The sequence below is a fragment of the Chenopodium album genome, chromosome 24 (genome assembly GCF_948465745.1).
Source record: "Chenopodium album chromosome 24, dcCheAlbu1.1, whole genome shotgun sequence".
Taxonomy (NCBI): domain Eukaryota; kingdom Viridiplantae; phylum Streptophyta; class Magnoliopsida; order Caryophyllales; family Amaranthaceae; genus Chenopodium; species Chenopodium album.
The window spans coordinates 11,707,193-11,726,394 of record NC_137857.1 but is presented as its reverse complement, the minus strand read 5'-3'; the positions used below and the strand labels follow the sequence as shown (position 1 = coordinate 11,726,394).

General features: G+C 34.0%; 1 protein-coding gene across 1 annotated transcript; it reads right to left on the bottom strand.

The window, feature by feature from the left end:
* Window positions 1-3,093: 3,093 nt before the first annotated feature.
* Window positions 3,094-9,739, bottom strand: LOC145611317 (protein sym-1-like). Its single transcript, XM_081666640.1, has 4 exons — window positions 8,827-9,739; window positions 7,036-7,264; window positions 3,754-3,878; window positions 3,094-3,580 (listed from the first exon to the last, which is right to left on the bottom strand). The coding sequence occupies exons 1-4, from the start codon at window positions 9,220-9,222 to the stop codon at window positions 3,497-3,499; spliced, it is 834 nt and encodes a 277-aa protein (XP_081522766.1). The 5' UTR covers window positions 9,223-9,739; the 3' UTR covers window positions 3,094-3,496.
* Window positions 9,740-19,202: the final 9,463 nt, after the last annotated feature.

Genomic DNA, 19,202 nt, shown 5'->3' with positions numbered 1-19,202 from the left:
TTATCCATCATATGTGGTTTAACAATGAAATTTATCCATGCGTTTATGTGATAATTTGTCTCCATGGTTTTAAGTTGTAATAAGTTGGTAACCTTTATACCAAATTAGTGATGAAACGTCAAATGTATGCATATCTAGTTTCATTAATCAATATGTCTACAACATATAGTTTTGAAAGAAGAGTATCCTAACTTCTTGTTTACCTTTCCTTTTTTTTAATTAAATTAAAAATAAATGAATATATAAAAAATAAAAAAAATAATAAAAAAAAAACCAACATTATATGAGCAAAGCTTATGATAGGGTGGAGTGGGTTTTTCTGGAGAAGGTGATGTGTAAGATGGGTTTTTCGATGGATTGGATTGGGAGAATTATGAGTTGCTTACAGAGTGTTCAATTTGCTTTTAAAATAAATGGGCAAATTGCAGGTGCGGTCACTCCAACTAGGGGCCTCCGTCAAGGTGATCCGATTTCCCCATATTTATTTTTGTTGTGTGCTGATGCGTTTTCGGGTTTGATTAATAAGGCGGCGAGGGAAGGTAGTATTCATGGTGCAAAAATTTGTAGAGGTGCTCCCCGGGTGTCACATTTATTCTTTGCCGATGATAGTATTCTTTTTGCTAAAGCTAATACTCAAGAGTGCTCTATGATAGCTAATATTATTAGCATGTATGAGAGAGCGTCGGGCCAGAAAATTAATTTAAACAAAACTGAAGTTGCTTTTAGCAAAAAGGTTAGTAGTGATCGTCGGAAGGAAATTGTGGAGACTTTGGAGGTTTGTGAGGTGGATAGACATGATAAATATCTTGGCTTGCCGACCATAATTGGTAGATCAAAGAGAGCTATTTTTGCAGGTCTTAAGGAAAGGTTGTGGGAAAAATTGCAGGGATGGAAGGAAAAATTGTTGTCAATGCCCGGTAAAGAAGTTTTGATTAAAGCGATTGCCCAAGCAATTCCGACATATATGATGAGCATGTTGAAGATTCCCGATGGTATTATTGATGAAATCCACACTCTTCTTGCTCGCTTTTGGTGGGGTTCTTCGGTGACTAGAAAAAAGATGCATTGGCAAAAATGGGAAGAAATATGTAAACCGAAGAATCTTGGAGGAATGGGTTTTCGTGACCTTCGATGTTTCAACCAAGCGCTATTGGCAAAGCAGAGTTGGCGTCTCCATCATAATAAAGGTACTCTTCTACATTCGATTTTAAAGGCAAAATACTTTAAAAATTGTGATGTTTTGGAGGCGAGTAGAGGTTTTGACCCGAGCTATACATGGAGGAGTTTGTGGGGTGCTAAATCTTTGCTTCTTGATGGGTTGAAATGGAGGGTCGGGAATGGGAGTGAGATCACTGTCTGGGATTTGGCTTGGTTACCCGGTAATTCTTCGGTTTGCGTCCCGACCCCGTTGAGTCATAGCAATATGGAGTTGCGTGTTAGTGACTTAATTGATCATGAGGCTAGGGTGTGGCGTTTGGAGATGATTGATGACAACTTTAATGCAGTAGACAGAGCGTTGATTCTATCCATCCCCTTATCCTATCGTTCTACTAATGATGTGATGTTTTGGTGGCCATGTAAAGATGGGGTGTACTCTGTGCGATCAGGGTACTGGTTGGCTAAGCAAGGCCCGTCAAATGCGCAAATTCAGCCCCTTAATGATGTGTGGAAGTTAATTTGGGGTTTGAAGGTGCCTCCTAAATTGTCGCATTTCTTGTGGAGGGCGTGTAAGGGATTCCTTGCGGTGCGTGAGAGGCTACATTATCGTCACTTGGTGGAGAATATGACATGTTCGATATGTGGGAGGGGGGACGAATCTGTCATCCATGCCCTCTTTGAATGTAATGCAGCCCGCAACATTTGGAATGCTAGTATGTTCACTTCCCTGATTGCTCAAGCTCCTGCCTTCTGTTTTAGGGAAAGACTGGTGTGGTTGGCGTCCAATGTGAGCAATAATGAGTTGAGAGAAATGGTGTCTCTAGCTTGGGCTGCGTGGTGGTGTCGCAATATGATCATTTTTGACAATGCTAGCATCTGTCCTGTGAGTATCGCCACAAACCTTGTGAAATCTGTGGTGGAATATGGTGAGTATGCGTATAAAGTGTTCTTGGGGCATGGTGTTCCGTTACAACCAGCTGCAAGTTCATGGTCTAAGCCGCAATCGGGGGTTGTTAAAATAAATTGTGATGCTCACTTTGGGAGTACGACTGGCTTGGGTGTGGTGTTTCGTGATAAGCAGGGGAGGTTGTTGGTGGCTGCTGTTCGTAAAGAGCCTGCTAGTTGGGCGTGCGATGTAGCTGAAGCTGCGGCTTGTCGTTTTGGCCTCCAATTGACTGCTAGATTGGGGTACGACTCGATTGTCATTGAGAGTGATGCTGCCAGCGTAGTAAATGGAGTTAAGAAGAAGCCTGCTGCAATTACTCCGTTCTCTTTGATTATTGATGATGTTAATGTCCTTTCTCATAGTTTTGTCTATTTTTCTATCTCTCATGTTAAGCGTGCGGGTAATACTCTAGCCCACAATGTTGCAAGATGGGACTCTAGAGGTTGTAACGAATTTGTCTGTTTGGGTCCGTTTCCACAAAGTCTTCTCACTTTGGCGGAAATTGATCTCCTATAATATTAATCCGCAGGTGCTTTTCAAAAAAAAAAAAAATATGGGATATTGCCATATTCGTCTTTAAGTGTGGTCTAATTCAAGTTACAACATAATATACTTTAATAATGGTGGCTTGTCTTCAACTGCTCTCCTTTGAAATTATATGTGAGCTAGAGGGAAGAATAAGTATGATTTATACTTATTGAAAATTGAATATTATTGGTCAAAGTTTTGTATTAACAAATATGTCAATCAAACTATGACATTTATCTTGAAACAAGATAGAATAGTCAAGGAAATATACTCGTATGAAATCTTATTAGATTCATCTCACTTCATTTATCATAACATTATTTTTCAGTGTAATAAATTTGTTATCATTAAATGTGTAATAATCAAAATAATATATTGACAATTGTGAGATAGAAGTGTTGCAACTCTTGCAAGTAAATAAATACTTGTATATGGGAACATATGACATAATAAGGAAACCAGATAAAATATAGGACCAAACAAAATTAAAATTATTTACAAAATGCCATCTTATACAATTCCCTAGTTCATCACAGTGAGCCAATAAGACTTCTCTGATTTTGACCCCCATTCTGCATGATTTAAGTGGACATAACATCCCAAAGAAATTACAACAAAATATCATATTATAAGGAGTATAAGATACCAAAGACTTAATAAAGTATCAAAATTTTCTTAAGGTCTGATATATATTAGTAAATATTACAAAATTTAACCAGCCAACCGCTGTCAACTGAATAGGCAAGGAAGCTGGTTTAGTTACTTATAAGAGATGAAGGTAATGGACAGACTTGTAATCCATTATCGAATAGTTGATAAATTTGTTCCAGAAAGCCATCTAGCTCCTGAGTAAAAATTGCATCATCAAGCCACACTTGGTTTTTCCAAACTTGCCATGTATGTCATATAAATAGTCCACAGATAAGAAAATGAATTGCTCGCTAGCGGCTGCATAAAAAACACTATATTAGAAACAGATAAAAACCCAGCCACTGTGGTCATGAGCTTGCTTAATGAATTACCTGACCCTATTGCCCCATAGCCCCCCGTTTATAATAAAAGATAAAGCACTGATTAAAGAACACTATAACATCCATCACGAACAAGCAAATGACTGTTACCTGTAAGTGGACAGGAACAAATCTGAATGTGATGAAATCACATATTGGCCAATACATGACACCATTTAGCATTGTTGGAAGTAAATCCCGCTTCAATCTTGCAAAAATTTCCATGGCATCTTCACCTGAAAGAATAGCGAGGAAGAGTGTTAATATAGTGAAGAGAGTAGTTCATATTCATCTCCAACACAGTCAAAGAATCTGAGAGGAAATTTGTAATACAACAAAAACCCCCATTGAATTCTCAGATAATTTCACCAAAACAAAACGGTACAAGCATTAATTACTATGGAACATACCCATTAATCACCAACGACAACTAAAATACTGCAAGGACCACAACAAAGCACCAAACAAGAAGATAGAGCATTGGAAATTTGTGCTTTAACCGATTTACTACCTATCCACAATCCAAACCTCTCCTTCACTATTAGTTCAATTTTTTATCGCAGCAGAGTAAAATTTCCGTAGTAAAAATGGCAAACTAAATTTGCAGAAAGGAAATGACTTGAAAAGTTAACCTTCTCCAACAGTCCAACCTTTACTCCAAATGGATAAGCTAGACAGAGTTAAAGCTGAAAAAGATTTTCCCCAGTCCATATATGCAGTCAGCAGCTACCCAGGCAACAGTCCCTCCAACATGACCAACAACATTTGTCCAAGGGCCTTTATTTAGCAATATTGTTAGGCTTCACATAGATGGATATTCCCTCCATAACCACTACTACGACAGTGGCTTCACAGAGAATCAAAAAGTAGCTTTCTAATAATAACCTACTGCCCAGAGAACTCAGACTCACAGTTTGAGATATGAATTTTCTCATATTACACCCAATTGTTTGTTTTGTAAACTAAAAATAATGGAGAAAGTGGAAATTCATAGGAATTAACGTAGATTGCGTAGATAATATATTGACCAAAATTAATGAGAATTTCAAATTCTCATGTTGTCAACCAAACAAGTTGAGGAAACTCCTATAAATTTAATAAGAGAAATAACTACTCGTGAAATACATCCCATAAGAAGTTGCATTTCATAAGAAGTTATTCCCTTACTAAATTACTAAGAACTTCTTTAATGTATTTGGTTGACAACATGAGAACTTGAAATTCCCATGAATTTTGATTTACTAGGGAGGGTTAGTAATTTATTTCTCATGTTTTGTAGAAATGCTTTCGATAAATTCCCACTCACTCCATTTTACTTTTCCGGTCAACCAAGCAGCTACCCAAGCTATCAACTCCCATTCTTCAAAAAAAAAAAAAAAAAAAAAAAAAATCTATCAACTCCCAAAAACTTCATTTCTTTCTTTTGTTGTTGTCAACCTAGAACTATTTCACAGAGAGTGACGGATAGCTCAAGTGGTTAGAGCTCCCTTCCCGGTTCCAAGAGATCTTGGGATCAATTCTCACCATCCGCCCTTGTGGCTCTCTAAACACCAAAAAACAACAATAACTATTTCACATGTTAGTATCGCTTTGTGGTCCTTTCTTAGACACAATGTTACTTGGACAAGAGTATGAGTATCGGATACAGTGTCTGAAACAAATACTTTAGAGAATTAGGTTACAGGAACATTACCCTAAATTCAGACACGGGATTGGGTATACAAGAATACAACCGTTTCTGACTTATATTTAACATTGATATTCATCTATTTCATTAACAAACTAATTCATACATAGATTTGTGTTTCAGTGTCTGCAAAGTAACTTAGTAAGAACTCGGAAGCAGAAAAAAGACTTTGTTTGGGCTCAATAGGAAACCCAAAGTAATGGTGACTGACCTTAAACCCAAGCAGTCAATGAGCAGCAGTCAGCCCAAAAAACAGAGACAATGAATGCAAAGAGTGATCCCTCAAAAAAATTTAACAAGAAGAAGAAAATAATCGAGTGCATGCAACAAATAAGACAGCTAAAATTTAAGCCATCACAATCGGTTCCTCTCCCTGTCAACCCCTCCAATATCTTTCTTCTTACAGTAAATTTCATCTTCAATTGCCAGACCTAGGGACATTTCCACAAATTCTAGATCTGAAAACTTTCAATCTTATCGTGTTAATGGAAGTCTTCAAGACCAATTTTCACCCAGATATTTCCCCACTTAGTCTCTTTTCTTTGATTTATGGTTAGTGTAGGATGCCCTTTCCGAGTACAAAAGCCGCACCCAACCTGTATTTTATGACCGGATCTGTGTTGGGTTGTATCAAAACCAATACTAAGGCAAATATCCCTTGTCCAAGTAACATAGCTTAGATTTGTGACTAGTTTCATAGGGGGTTGGCTGGACATTTGGAATGGAGTAGAATCCATTTCAATGCTTGGTTAGACAATTCTTGTCATGGTACCTTATATCATTAGTATCTAACTTCATTTCAACCCCCTACAATCTAATACCCACCTCATCCCCCAAGTTTCTAAATCCATTCCTCTTTAGATACAAACCCTAACTAAATACATACTTCGTATCTTTTAGTTTAAACCAAACAAATTTGGCATGGTATGGGGCTCCCCATCTATACCACCTTGGTATGAGTTCCCAATCCATTCCCTTCTAGTTTACTGAACCAAACGACACTAAATTAAAAGGGTAGTGATTGTGTTCTAACAAATTACGTAAAACAGCAAAACATATGTAGACAACTTAATAATTAGAGAGGACATCATGCTGCAGCCTGCACAATTAGAATTTAATGCTTGGGTACAGTGATGAGAAAGCCATATAAATTACTTTGACATGGGTATCAAATGAAGTATGTCATTTAATGAACTTTCAAAATTATTACTCATAGAATGCTCCAGCCACTCACATGTCTAGATAATGTGGCAGAAGCATCAGTTGAAAGACTCAAAGACCTAATATATTTTATAACTAAGTAAACAACGAACTGCATACACAAAAACTAAACAGAAAGGTCTTAACTCTTCATGCACCAATATTGCTATTCTAACTGACATTATTTGCTTTTCTCCTTCAGCAGTTGCTGCAGCAAAATGGCAGTAGAGCTATGTTTTAATCTTAATATATACCCTAATTAAGCATGTAGCTCCAGCCCACACTAATCATGCTATCGCAACTGCAAGTTTCAAGCAACTATTGAGTAATAAGATTGGCAATTAAGCTAGTACTCTGCCCTACTGCTTGACCTACATTTGCTTGCATGAAACCCTAATGCTTCACCTACATTTGCTTGCATGAAAGTGCAAAACATTTGACAGCATCACACAGTTATACAGATAGCAAATTAAGTTGTACAATAGTGGGTTTTAAAAATTCCCTACCTTGCAGAGCAGCATTCATCGAGAAGAAAGTAACAGTCATAGTTGGTCCATAAACTGTCTGCCCCAATGCCATTTTCTTCACTGTTGTCAGTAAACCCGTTCCTGGAAGAATTCTTGACATGAAATTGAACCAATAATGCAATGTCGGACCTAAAATCACCCCTCCATATCCAGCCATGCGTAGAGTCCTAATCAAGTCATACGACTCAGAAGATTGCAATGCAATAGTCTGTCATAAACCAGTCACACCATATTAATATATATGCTATGATATTGAGTGCATTTTAATAAGAAAGAATTAAGGAAATCAAAGATAGATTACTTTCTAATTGGCTCACGAAATATAAGATATTCAGCATAGTTAAATTGTAGGAGATCAAAAGGTAATGGCCATATTTGTAAGGGGGTTCAAGTCATGATGATCATAACATTTTCTTTTCTTATGGCGTATATAAATTATTCATGACAAAAGTATTCTTCCTTTTTCTTTATTTACAACTTTTTATTCGAATTCCCTTCAAAAAAAAATTAAAAAAAAAAAAAAAAAAAAAAAAAAAAAAAAATCGAAGATTTTAAAGGCAAAAGATGTCAAGTGAAATATATTTCAGATATATCCTATAAGTGTCCACAAAAATAAGATAAAGATATACTCCACCTGACATATCCAAGATGTATCAGGCAGATGTGTGTTGGTGTCCAATAAGTGCCGAATACGAGACATGCCACTTACAGGGTGTGTTATTGCAAACTAAGCTCATAATCTACATAAAACCAAAGAATCATCTAAGAAATTGTAAGCCATAAGGAATTTCCTAATCAGTAATGAAACAAAATAGCATTCTATACAGTTTTTGCATTTCCTAACCTTACTCATGTTCATGAGCATACTCTAAAACGCCTTGGTGCGCCTTGAGCCTTTTTATACATTGGTTCCATACTTGCATTTCTTTTAATCCACCCAACCCAATCCACCAACTATCTTCACACCTTTCTTCGGTAAAGAAATTAGCACAGAATACATCTTGACAAGCCATGTTCATACCATTTTTTCTTAATAGTACACACATGAACATGAATAAGGTTACATTTTCCCATCCTAACCCCGAAACAATTGTATATGACTTTATAAGATAACTAATCACCACCATTAGTTTGACCCCTAATGTTTGACAAAAACCTAAGATGTTTTACAAGTTAATGAGCATAGATATCGTCCAAATTAATAAAGCTCAATATTCCTCTCTCTGTGTCCAAGTAGGCAAGTATGCATATTCTAAACAACAAGGCAAAGATGAGCTACTTTTCTCACATCAAATAAACATAAGATAAATTAGTTAGGTGAATTTTCGGAGGTTGGTGAATTCTTGGAGGTTGTTCGCCAAAACCTGGATTGAATCTTGTCTACATTATTGTCCATTACGACACTCAATACTCCAAATTCTCACAATTTCCGCAACATATAATTTAGCAATCCTATAGCAAGCTACTGCTTCATAAAACCACTCATATCCTAAAACAATAATAATCCCCTTTTTCAACAAACAATAGTCAATATCTTCCATAGATTCTTTACTCAATATAGTATAAACAATACCCAAAACATCTTCCCTAATTTAATTCAAAATCCCATTAATTTCCTCTAGGATTTGACATTTTTCCAATACAATAACAATCAAATTTACATCATTTTCTTCCCAGCAAAATCCCAAATTAGGTATATCGCAATTCACAAAACCACCTAAAAAAAACTAAAATACAAGAAACGATGAAGAAAGAAAATGAAAATGATACCTGAGAAGTCAAATCAGCAGCAATGTAAATAAGAGAAGAAGTAACACTTTTAGTAAGAACAGGGTGAGACTTAATCAACCCTAAATACCACCCAACAAACCCAGACTTCGATAAAACCGAAGATTTCGTCGACGACGTTGATGAAGATACCGACGGCCTAAACAAAAATGGCGGCGCCGGAACCTCAACTTCCTTCACTGATTTTCTGAAAAAATTAGAGAATCTGGAATAATACTTTACATTCTGTTGTTGTTGCAACAACTGTTTCAATTGATTATGACAAATTTGAGAACCAATTTGTTTAGAATTATTGCAAAAATGATGATGTTTGATTTGATTAGAGTAATAATGGCGGAAATTAGCACTACTTTGACTGCGTAATAGAGCAATCGCCATGTTTGTTTGGTTGTGAAATGAAGTTGAGAGAAGAAGAAAAGGGAGAAAAGGAGGGTTTTGGAAGGGTTTGAAGTTTGAAAGAATAAATAATGAAGATTTTTATTTTGGGTGGTTTTTTGTTTTGAATGAAGAAGAGGAAAGAAGGAAGGTGGGGTTAGTTTGTGGTAGAAAGGTGTGAATTTATGTGGTGACGAAGGTAGTGGGTTGAGTTACAAGTGTGATTTGGAAAAACGTAGGGGTTTTGTTTTGTTTTGTTTAATTTAAGGGGTTTGTCAGCAATTCCGGATTATTTGGAGTTGGACCAACTATGCCGACCTTCATGTTATTTCTGATGGAAGTCTTCGTACCACCCACTCAAGATACATCTATACGAAATTGTTGTGAAAAAATAGGAGTCATCCACAAAAACTACGCCTTCTAACTTTGAGCTTGGGAGTTTAATCTACATTAGAGAGAGTAGAGACACTTTGAAGGTGGGGATCCCTTACCCTTTCCTCTCACTCTCAAAGTGTTTGACCTGCAAATATCGGACTAAAAAGATGAGGTCCGGTCAGGGTCTTTCTCCTTACCTTTAAAAAAAAAATCCCCAAAAGCTAGGTCAAAGGGAGAAAAGCTTATTGTTCTATATAAATCCTATATTAACCTTTCATATGATTGTCACACTCTATGTTCCTATATTAAATGATGTAGTTTGAAATGTGTCTAAAATTAAATGATGTAAGTATAATTTGTTTGTATAATAGTTTATAGATTTTTTGAAGGAAAAAAATTATAGTTTGGTAAAATTAAAGAAATATATACTACTTCTGTTAATGGTTATCTGCAACTTTTACCAAAAATAATGGACGCTAAACATTATGTGCAACATTTTCAGATTTTTCCATTTTTTGTAAAGTTTTTAACAAAATTACAAAAATATCAATTACATTCTAAAAACAGAATTAATTAAGTACTAATCTAACCTAATTAATCTAATTATTCTTATCAAGTTTGCTTCTTCTCCTCCAATAACTCATTAAAATCAAACAAACTAGTTCATCTTATATGCTAAAAATTATCCAATTTCTCCTTATTCATACCCTAATTTTTCACCTTCTTCATCTTCTCCATTACCTTTCTCTCTCCTCCTTCAACCTCTTTCCAGATCTGGTACAACAAAGAAGAAGACGACGAACAAGAACACGATGTAGGTTGTTGTTGGTGGGTTGGATGGGTTTTCGGTGGGTGTGGCGGTTTCTTAGGTGGTTTTGGGTTCGAATTGGGGTGGGTTGTGGTCTGGGTTTGAGTTGGGGTGGGTTTCGTAGTTCTAGACTTCTAGGTTTGACTTGGGTGGGGGTTTTCTGGGTTTGGTTTCTAGTGGGTTGGTTTCGTGGGTTTAATTTCTAGTGAAGGTGGGAGGGTGTTCGACTGTACGTGGAGGTGAGTGGGTAGTGTTCGTCGATCTGAGTGGTAGTCGTGGATCTGAGTTTCGGTGGGTGGTCGTGGATCTTGGTTTTGGTGGGTGGTCGTGGAGGTGGTGGTTCCGTCGGTGGGTCAGGTTAATTGGTGGTTTTTTTTTATGATTTTGATTGATTAATTATTCATGACATACCCTTACTTTTTTGTTAAACCCATTAAGAAATTTTGCCTTGGAATCCGTGTCAAGTCTCAAAGTTGCACATAACCGTTAACAGAGGCAGTAGTAGAAAATTAAGTCAATTATTAGGGCATGTTCTGATTTACTGAATTGAGTTGAACTGAACTGAACTGATTGGAGCTGAACTAAATTGAGTTGAACTGAATAAAGCTGAAATGAATGTTTTATGAGAGAAGGAAATTAAAAGCTAAACTAAACTGAACTGATTGGAGCTGAACTGAACTGAACTGAAATTAAGTTGAAGAGAACATGCCCTTAATGTTCCATAAGATTTTAAATCAATAACATGAATAGAAAGGTTTATTTTTTCTCAACAAACTCCAACCCACTATTGTACAACTATAATGGTAAATCTAATGTTAATATTGTAAAACTACGTTTGGCATGTCTTTCAGTATGCAACTTATTTATGAATGTCAGATGTAATAAATTTATTATCTCAATCAAAAAGACAATAATTATTTTGTACAAAGTATTTACTAAGATATTAATTTTTTTTATACAAAATATTGATTGATATTTTACATTTCCCTAAAATTACATACGACATAGTTGTCAAACATATCATTTATCCTATAGTCATATCTACTACCCCATTAGTCTATTTATTTTTTATTTTTTTTTTACATCAGCATAATATACTTAAATAAAAATTACAAATAATGGAGTAAGTTCGATAACCTACCCAAAGAAGCTTTATTAGCTCCAATGGGACAACTACTACAAATAAAACTACTAAACATCATCCTTGCAAGAAACAGTCGGCTTGAAAAACCAAGTGTTTGCCTTCGAACATGCTTCGAGAGATACCCAAGGTTACCATTGTCATCTTTGTATCCCATATATCGTTGATCTTGGAGAATGGACGGAAGATCATAGAATACACTTGGTTGTTAACAATAACACAAGCCTTAACATTAGGCAATAGGTGTAGGAACAATAGACAACCCAGGCTTAACAACACACTCAGAGTCACTTTGAAAAGTGACTCGGTACCCTTAACTGTGGGTACCTTTGGCCTCTTCTCTAAGAAAAAGACTATTACCATACTAAAAACCCCCAAAAGAAACTTAAGGGAGCTCCCATGTTGGAGAGCAGGGCTAAGATCAAGATAAACGTTTTTCAAAGTAATTGAAAATCCATTACTAAGCTGAAATAAAGGTTACCAAGGGATAACCTTTGAAAACTCTCTTGACCGTAGAGATCAAAAGAGCTAACAACAAACAAACACAAGCCAAGACCAATCTTAAGAACCTAAACATACCAGAAAAAGGCCAGTTCCCACAATTACCCAAACCCGATCACCAAGACATTGTAAAAGGAGTGAGGCTAACACATCCCTCTAGCTCCCCAAAAACCATATTACAGCACATGATCGATAACACATGATCGATATTATCCAACCAGGCCCAAACATTACAACGACGAGAGCATCAAAGAACATCTAACTTATCAACTTTCCACATAGTTACAAAAACACAAGGAGACCACAAACCGTACTAAAACACGAAACTAACTTTACCAAACTGAAAATTAACAAACTAAACACAAAGGAGCTTAACATGGAGAAAGGTTGTAAATGAGAATTACTAAAATTTAAACAAGAAACCCTAACTAAGTCTTTACCTTTACCGTGTACTTCGATTAACCCGAAACCTTACACGGCGGTGACAAAGTTAGCTTTGAAATTAAAGCCCCAAATTAAATATGTGATAATTAAATCCAAATTCAAACAAGAAACCTTAACCCTAACCTTTACCTTTACCGGGTGAAGTTAACAACGGCGATGGTTGGGAAAGCTTTGAAAGAGGACCCCCAAGGTGAAGAAACCCACGAACCTCCTTTGCGATGGAGAACACCGGCAAGAAAGCGGCTTAGTAAAAATGAAAATCATCCCCAAAATTGAAACCCTAACCCGAACTTTACTTCGTAACCGAAGCATTCGAGATAGCTTTGGGAGACCCTCGACCAGACCTTCACACTTGCAGCGTTGCTTTGGATGCCGGCAGCAGGGGAAAACAGAGGAAGAGGGGTTTATTTTAGAGAGAAGGAGAAGGCTAGGTTTTGATTGTTTAGAGAGAGAAAGAGTTTTTTTTTTTTTACCATGAGTTAATACTATAAAATTTACCCCATTAGTCTAGCAACTATATGAATTAAAGGGAAAAATAAGAAGTGATATTTTAAAGTAATTTCTATAATATCAATTATATAAATCAATATAATTACTACTTTTTTTTTGTCAAAATCTAATTAACTCATTTATTATAATGATGATACATAAGATATGGAAGAATTACGTTATTATAATGATAAATTATTTTAGGTAGATGTGTATGAACGAATTAAGAACACGAAATTAAAAGGAATATATTTAAAAAAAAAAAACCAAAAAGAATATATTTATTACAAAGATAATATATAAGATTTGGAATAATTTTATAACAATAGTTGTATTATAAAAATTTTCCAAATAAGATTTTTGCTAAATAGTGAGGGGGAGTTTTGGAGGGAAAAAACAGCACCAGGATGTGACACATGTCACTCCCCATGTCAGTTTTAGCATTTAGTTAATAAATGATACGTCGGGGTCTGGGAAGAACCATAGAATCTTAATTTGAAGGCTCAATTCTAATTTCTAAGATGATAAATCATCTAAGCTTGAAGGCATCAAATTAGTAAACAGTAAATTTTGAAATGTCTACCTTTAAGGTTTTAACCATCAAATTCACAACTTTATTAATGATGATATATAAGATATGGAAGAATTACGTTATTATAATGATAAAATATTTTAGGTAAATGTGTATGAACGAATTAAGAACACGAAATTAAAAGGAATATATTTTTTAAAAAAAAAAAACAAAAGGAATATATTTATTATAAAGATAATATATAAGATTTGGAATAATGTTATTAGTTGTATTATAAAAATTTTCCAAATAAGATTTTTGCTAAATAGTGAGGGGGAGTTTTGGAGGGAAAAAAAAACAGCACCAAGATGTGATACATGTCACTCCCAGTGTCTGTTTTAGCATTTCGTTATTGAATGATAGGTCGGGGTCTGGAAAGAACCGTAGAATAGTAAACAGGAAATTTTGAAATGTCTACCTTTAAGGTTTTTACCATCAAATTCACAACTTTATTAAAATAACTAGATTGGGTCTCGTGCCATGCACATTAATTTAACTATTAAAAATACTATTAGTATATTAACTATATTTTACAATAAGCAGTAGATGTCATCTTGAAAAAAAAAAAAATAGTTTCAGGAAGTGACACAAGTCAATTATAGAGTATGTTTCTTCTTAGTGTATAGTTTAATATTACGTTATAGATGGAATAGTATAGATATAAAATAATAATTTGTTTAATAATATATATATATATATATATATATATATATATATATATATGTGTATGTATGTATGTATATATATATATATATATATATATATATATATATATATATATATATATATATAATTGAGATCATGTGAGAACCAAGGTGAATAATAGGAACTATAAAGTAATCTTGGCCATTGATCGCACTTCATCTAATGGTTCATATTGCACCCACTCTCATTAATGGCATTCTCGTAATTTCGCTGTTTTCAATTTTTTTTTTTAAACTTCTAAGGCAATTTCATTTACTTTAAGATTGATTTCATTTACTTTTACTAAATTTTAATTTCCTTTTGAGAAATGAAACTGGAAACTACTTTATAAAGTTAAAATATTACAAAAATGCCATTAATGAAACGGGAAGCATGTGAGCCATCCGATTAACATGATCTAAGGGCCTAGATTAGTTTCTAGTTCTTATTTTAGCCTTGGTTCTCATAATAACTTGGTCCTATATATATAGAGGAAGGCTCATGTAAGAACCCTCCTCTATATAAGAACCCAATCTTATATAAGAACCAATCTCAGCCCTTTATTAGTTTTGATCTAACCATCTAAAATAATCCTTTAGTAATGGCAATTTTGTAATTTTGAGAATTTCGTATTTAGAACATAGAAAAAATTTAGAACATAGAAAAAAAATTTAGAACATAAGGTGAAAAAATTAGAACATAAGCAGAAAATTTTAGAACATAAGAAAAATAATTTAGAAGATAGCAAAAATTTAGAACATAAGCATCCAAAAAAGTTTGAGCATAAGAAAAATAATTTAGAACATTAAGTTGAGAAAAATAATCAAAGCATAGGTAATAATTAATAACATAATCTGAAAAAATAATTTAGAACATAGAAAAAAATTTAGGACATAAGCTGAAAAAATAATTTAGAATATAGGAACAAATTTAGAACATAAGCTAAAAAACAATTTAGAACATTAAAAATAATTTGGAACATAAGTAGAAAAAATTTAGAATATAGGAAAAACTTTAAAACATAAACTAAAAAAAAAATTATAACATATTAAAAAAATTTAGAACATAAGCTAAAAATTATAATTTAGAACATAGGAAAAAGTTTAGAACATAAGAAAGGATTCTTACATAAGAAAGGGTTCTTATATAAGGAGGGGTTCTTACCGATCCCTCCCCTATATATATATATATATATATATATATATATATATATTATTAGTAGCCAATTATGTAAGAGAATATTAAAATATTTTATAATTAAATAATTCAAATGCCATGTAAGCAAATTTGGCACAGGAAACTACTTTATAAATATTACAAAATTAGCCGAATAATGATATCATTAATAGATTAATCACCTTATTAGGGGCTGATTAGGGAAAAGGGTAGTGTTGAAGCATAAAGGTTTTGATGATGAGGAACTTAAACTAAAGCAAACTCGACTAATAAAGGTTTTCAAGTGTTTGATTAGTTTAAGTGAAGTTGATCATGGTGATGGAAGAAGTAGCTGGAACTAAGAAGACTTGAAGAGATCTTTATAAAAGAAGTTAAACAAATCAGAAGAAGAGTTCTCTAACAAGAATTAGTTCCCTAACAGGAACTTGAAGACAGCAAGCTGAGGTTCTTTGGAGGAACTCAACCAGCTTGGAGCCCAAGTAATCTGCCTGAACAAAAGCGCGGCTGTAGACACCCATTTGTGTCTCCCCAAAACCAAACCCAGTGATGAATGCCTACTGCGTCGAACTATAATCGAATGAGGTGAAAGTGGTTGAAAGTCAAGTGTTGCGGTTTAGTTTTTATTAAAATCCTTCTTTCTGTTTTCGAAACCCACTCTATTTTATAAAAACGTCCATTTCAGTTTAGTTTGGTCCATGATAAGGGTCCAATAATGGTGTAGTTGGATGGGACTTTAAAAGACCTTTCCAACGATATATTATAAGCCCAATTCCGATGAATAATGAGGAAGTTATGGCCAAAATACTAAACTGGGCCCAAACCGGATTTTACCTACGACCCAATGATCATGTGGAGGGTCCAAAGGTTTAATCCTATTCCTAAACTAATTAGAATTGATTAGAATCTCCTATAAGTTTCTAAAATATCTTAATTATCCTTTTTTGAAAAGATAAGATCATGGAATTTGATTTGAATATAAACTTTCCTTTTTTAAAACTTTCCTAATTCTATTCGGATTTAAAGATGTTCAAAGATAGTCAGATATTATTTTCGTGCCTCATATTTTTTATCCAAATTTTATATGGTTGGATATATCTTGAAATTATCTTTCCAATGATATATTATAACATTAAATCCGAGCTATAACGAAAAAGATATTAAAGATATACGAAACTCTATCCAAAACTGACACCGTCCTACTATTTCGGCCATATCTTTTTATCTACAAAAGATTTTAATCTGATTCTAATTGCATTAGAAAGTAAACTTCAAGAGCTTTCCAACGACATATTATATGACTTATTTGGATTTCTGGATCAAAAGATATGATAAAAACAAAATTCGCAAAAACTGTTGTCTACGAGTTTTATTTCGATTTGAATTCGGATTTCTTCGACCTTCTCTTTTTTCTTATAAATAGAGGTCTTATCTCCCCTTTTTCATTCATCATCTCTCAATCAATTACTATCAATTCTCATCATCAACTCTCATCATCAATTCTCATTAACTCTTCCTTAATTCTCTCTTTTCTCTCTTGAGCAATATATGCTTTATTTCTCTCTCTCTTTTTAAACTAGCCTTTTTAAACACAATATTCAGCATTTGCAAGACTTAGAGTCTCTTAGCCAAGTTCAAATTTGCCTTCGCCCTAGACGTGCAAGGTTTAATATTTTCTGAGGGTTTGGTCCGAAACTAGTCAAAACTTTATTTAGTTTGATTTCAATTTGATTCTTTAATTGTTCTTTATTGATTTTCATTGAAGTTTACTAACTTGTGTATTTTGTTATTAGAAAGAGGTACGAGGCTTCAAAGTAAGTAGATTAGCTTACTCCCTATTTCTTTCACAATGTAGATTGCATGCTTATTATTGTTTATGATTCCTAGTATCATGTTAGGATGTTTTTAATGTTTTCTAGTATCATGTTAGGATGTTATTTAATGCTTTCTAGTATCATGTTTAGAGTGCCTTTACTCTTTCTAATATCATGTTAGTACCATGTTAGGTTTAAAGCTTTGATCTTTATTGCTTAGTGACATGCTAGGATTTTTATTAATATTGTTAGTGTCATGCCTAGGATCTTGCTATTATTATCAAGCTTTATTATGCCTTATCATGATTATTATTATTATTTAATATTGTTTATTATTATGTTGCTTGATATATTTTATTGTTATTGCTTGATTACACCTTTTATGATTGTTAAAGGGAATTTGTACTTGGAATCACGCTTAATAAGATTATTAATTTTGGTTTAGGCTAATATGATTTTAACTCAAGTGATCGCCAATAATAGTCTTATTTGTGCATTAATATTCAACCAACATAGATAAACAGGGTAGGATCAATATGATATTTGTATGTTATTCGAAAAGCGCACATGAATACGAGCAGAACAAAGTAGAGGCCTATTTTATAGGGCGGGTCCTTTCTTTTGTAGATTGGATTCGTACCTTCATCCCCGGACCCTGTTTGGTTCAAGACCTTATGGAGTAGTTGATGGTCCTTTTGGATTGTCTTTTGGGTTTACAAGTTCCTAAACTTGTTGGCGACTCTTTTTGCTCTTTGTCTTTCCCTTTGGAACGCCACCGTACTTTAGTGTATGATCACAGTGGGGTTCAAGTTTGGGGTCATAGTGCTTGAAATATTCCCTACAGCGGCGCAGCATTTAATTTAATTAAGGTTTAATCTTTCTAGATTATTATTAATATGTTAAGTAGGTTATTGCATGAAGTTTATTAGAAGCGTGACAAATTAAGCTTGGTAAATAAATAAAACTGAAAATAATAAAAGATAGATTTTAGGAAAAGATTTTCTATACGATTTATTTTCTTTAAATCAGTTTGTTGAAAAGATAATTCTTTTTAACAAAATATCTTTTTATCTTTATTTTCCAGAAAAGATTTAATTCATGTGATTTACATAAAACCGTGTTTTAAAGATAAGTTAATTTAACTTATTTATCTTTTAGAAAACCTACTTTCTATACGAGTGTGACTTGTATAAATAGTAGAGAGCAAAATGGTTTTAGGTTTTTGTGAGTTTATGCGTGAAGAAATCACTGTGCGTAATTGAGTAAGTTTACCAAGCTTCTAACTTGTCATATTAGTTTCGGATTTCGTGCATTGCTTGCCTGACATACTAGGTTTCGAATTCTTTTATTGGGTTGGGTTGTTTGGATGTGTTTATTGTTTTTATTATACAAAGTTTTGTAAGCTTCTTGGTGAGGCCGAGTGTTTGTACTTTGGTAGTACGAGTAGTACTTTGGTGGTACGAGTGAATTTAGGTGTGGTGCTTAGGTTGGGTAGGATAGGGTTCTATCAAGTAGCAAGTCCAGTGAGGAACTTGTGAAATAAAGGTCTGAGTCTAATAGGTTGTAACTTGGTGTTTGCCCTATTATAGTGGAGTTTGTGTGTTTGAAATCCCTAAGGCAGGGTCGAGGTTTTACTTCCAGTTAGGCCCTCGAAGGTTTTCTCGTAAAATCTGTGTGTGCTTTTAAGTTCCTATACGCATTATTTTATAATCCGCAAAAAGTAGTCATTAGGAACTCGATACAATTCAACCCCCCCTCTTGTATTAATCGTCTCATTTAACAGGTAGCAATCTATAGAATTCATCAGTTTTAGGGTAGTAATTAACAACTTTTTTTAGGGTAGTAATTCACAAAGACCCCTTTTTTGAGGTAGTAATTAACAAATTTTTTTTTTTTATTGTTTCTAGCTTTTTTCAATGTTGTTACAGTTTGAGTGATTCGAGTTGTCTTCGTCTAATATGAATAGCAATGATAGGAGGTGTA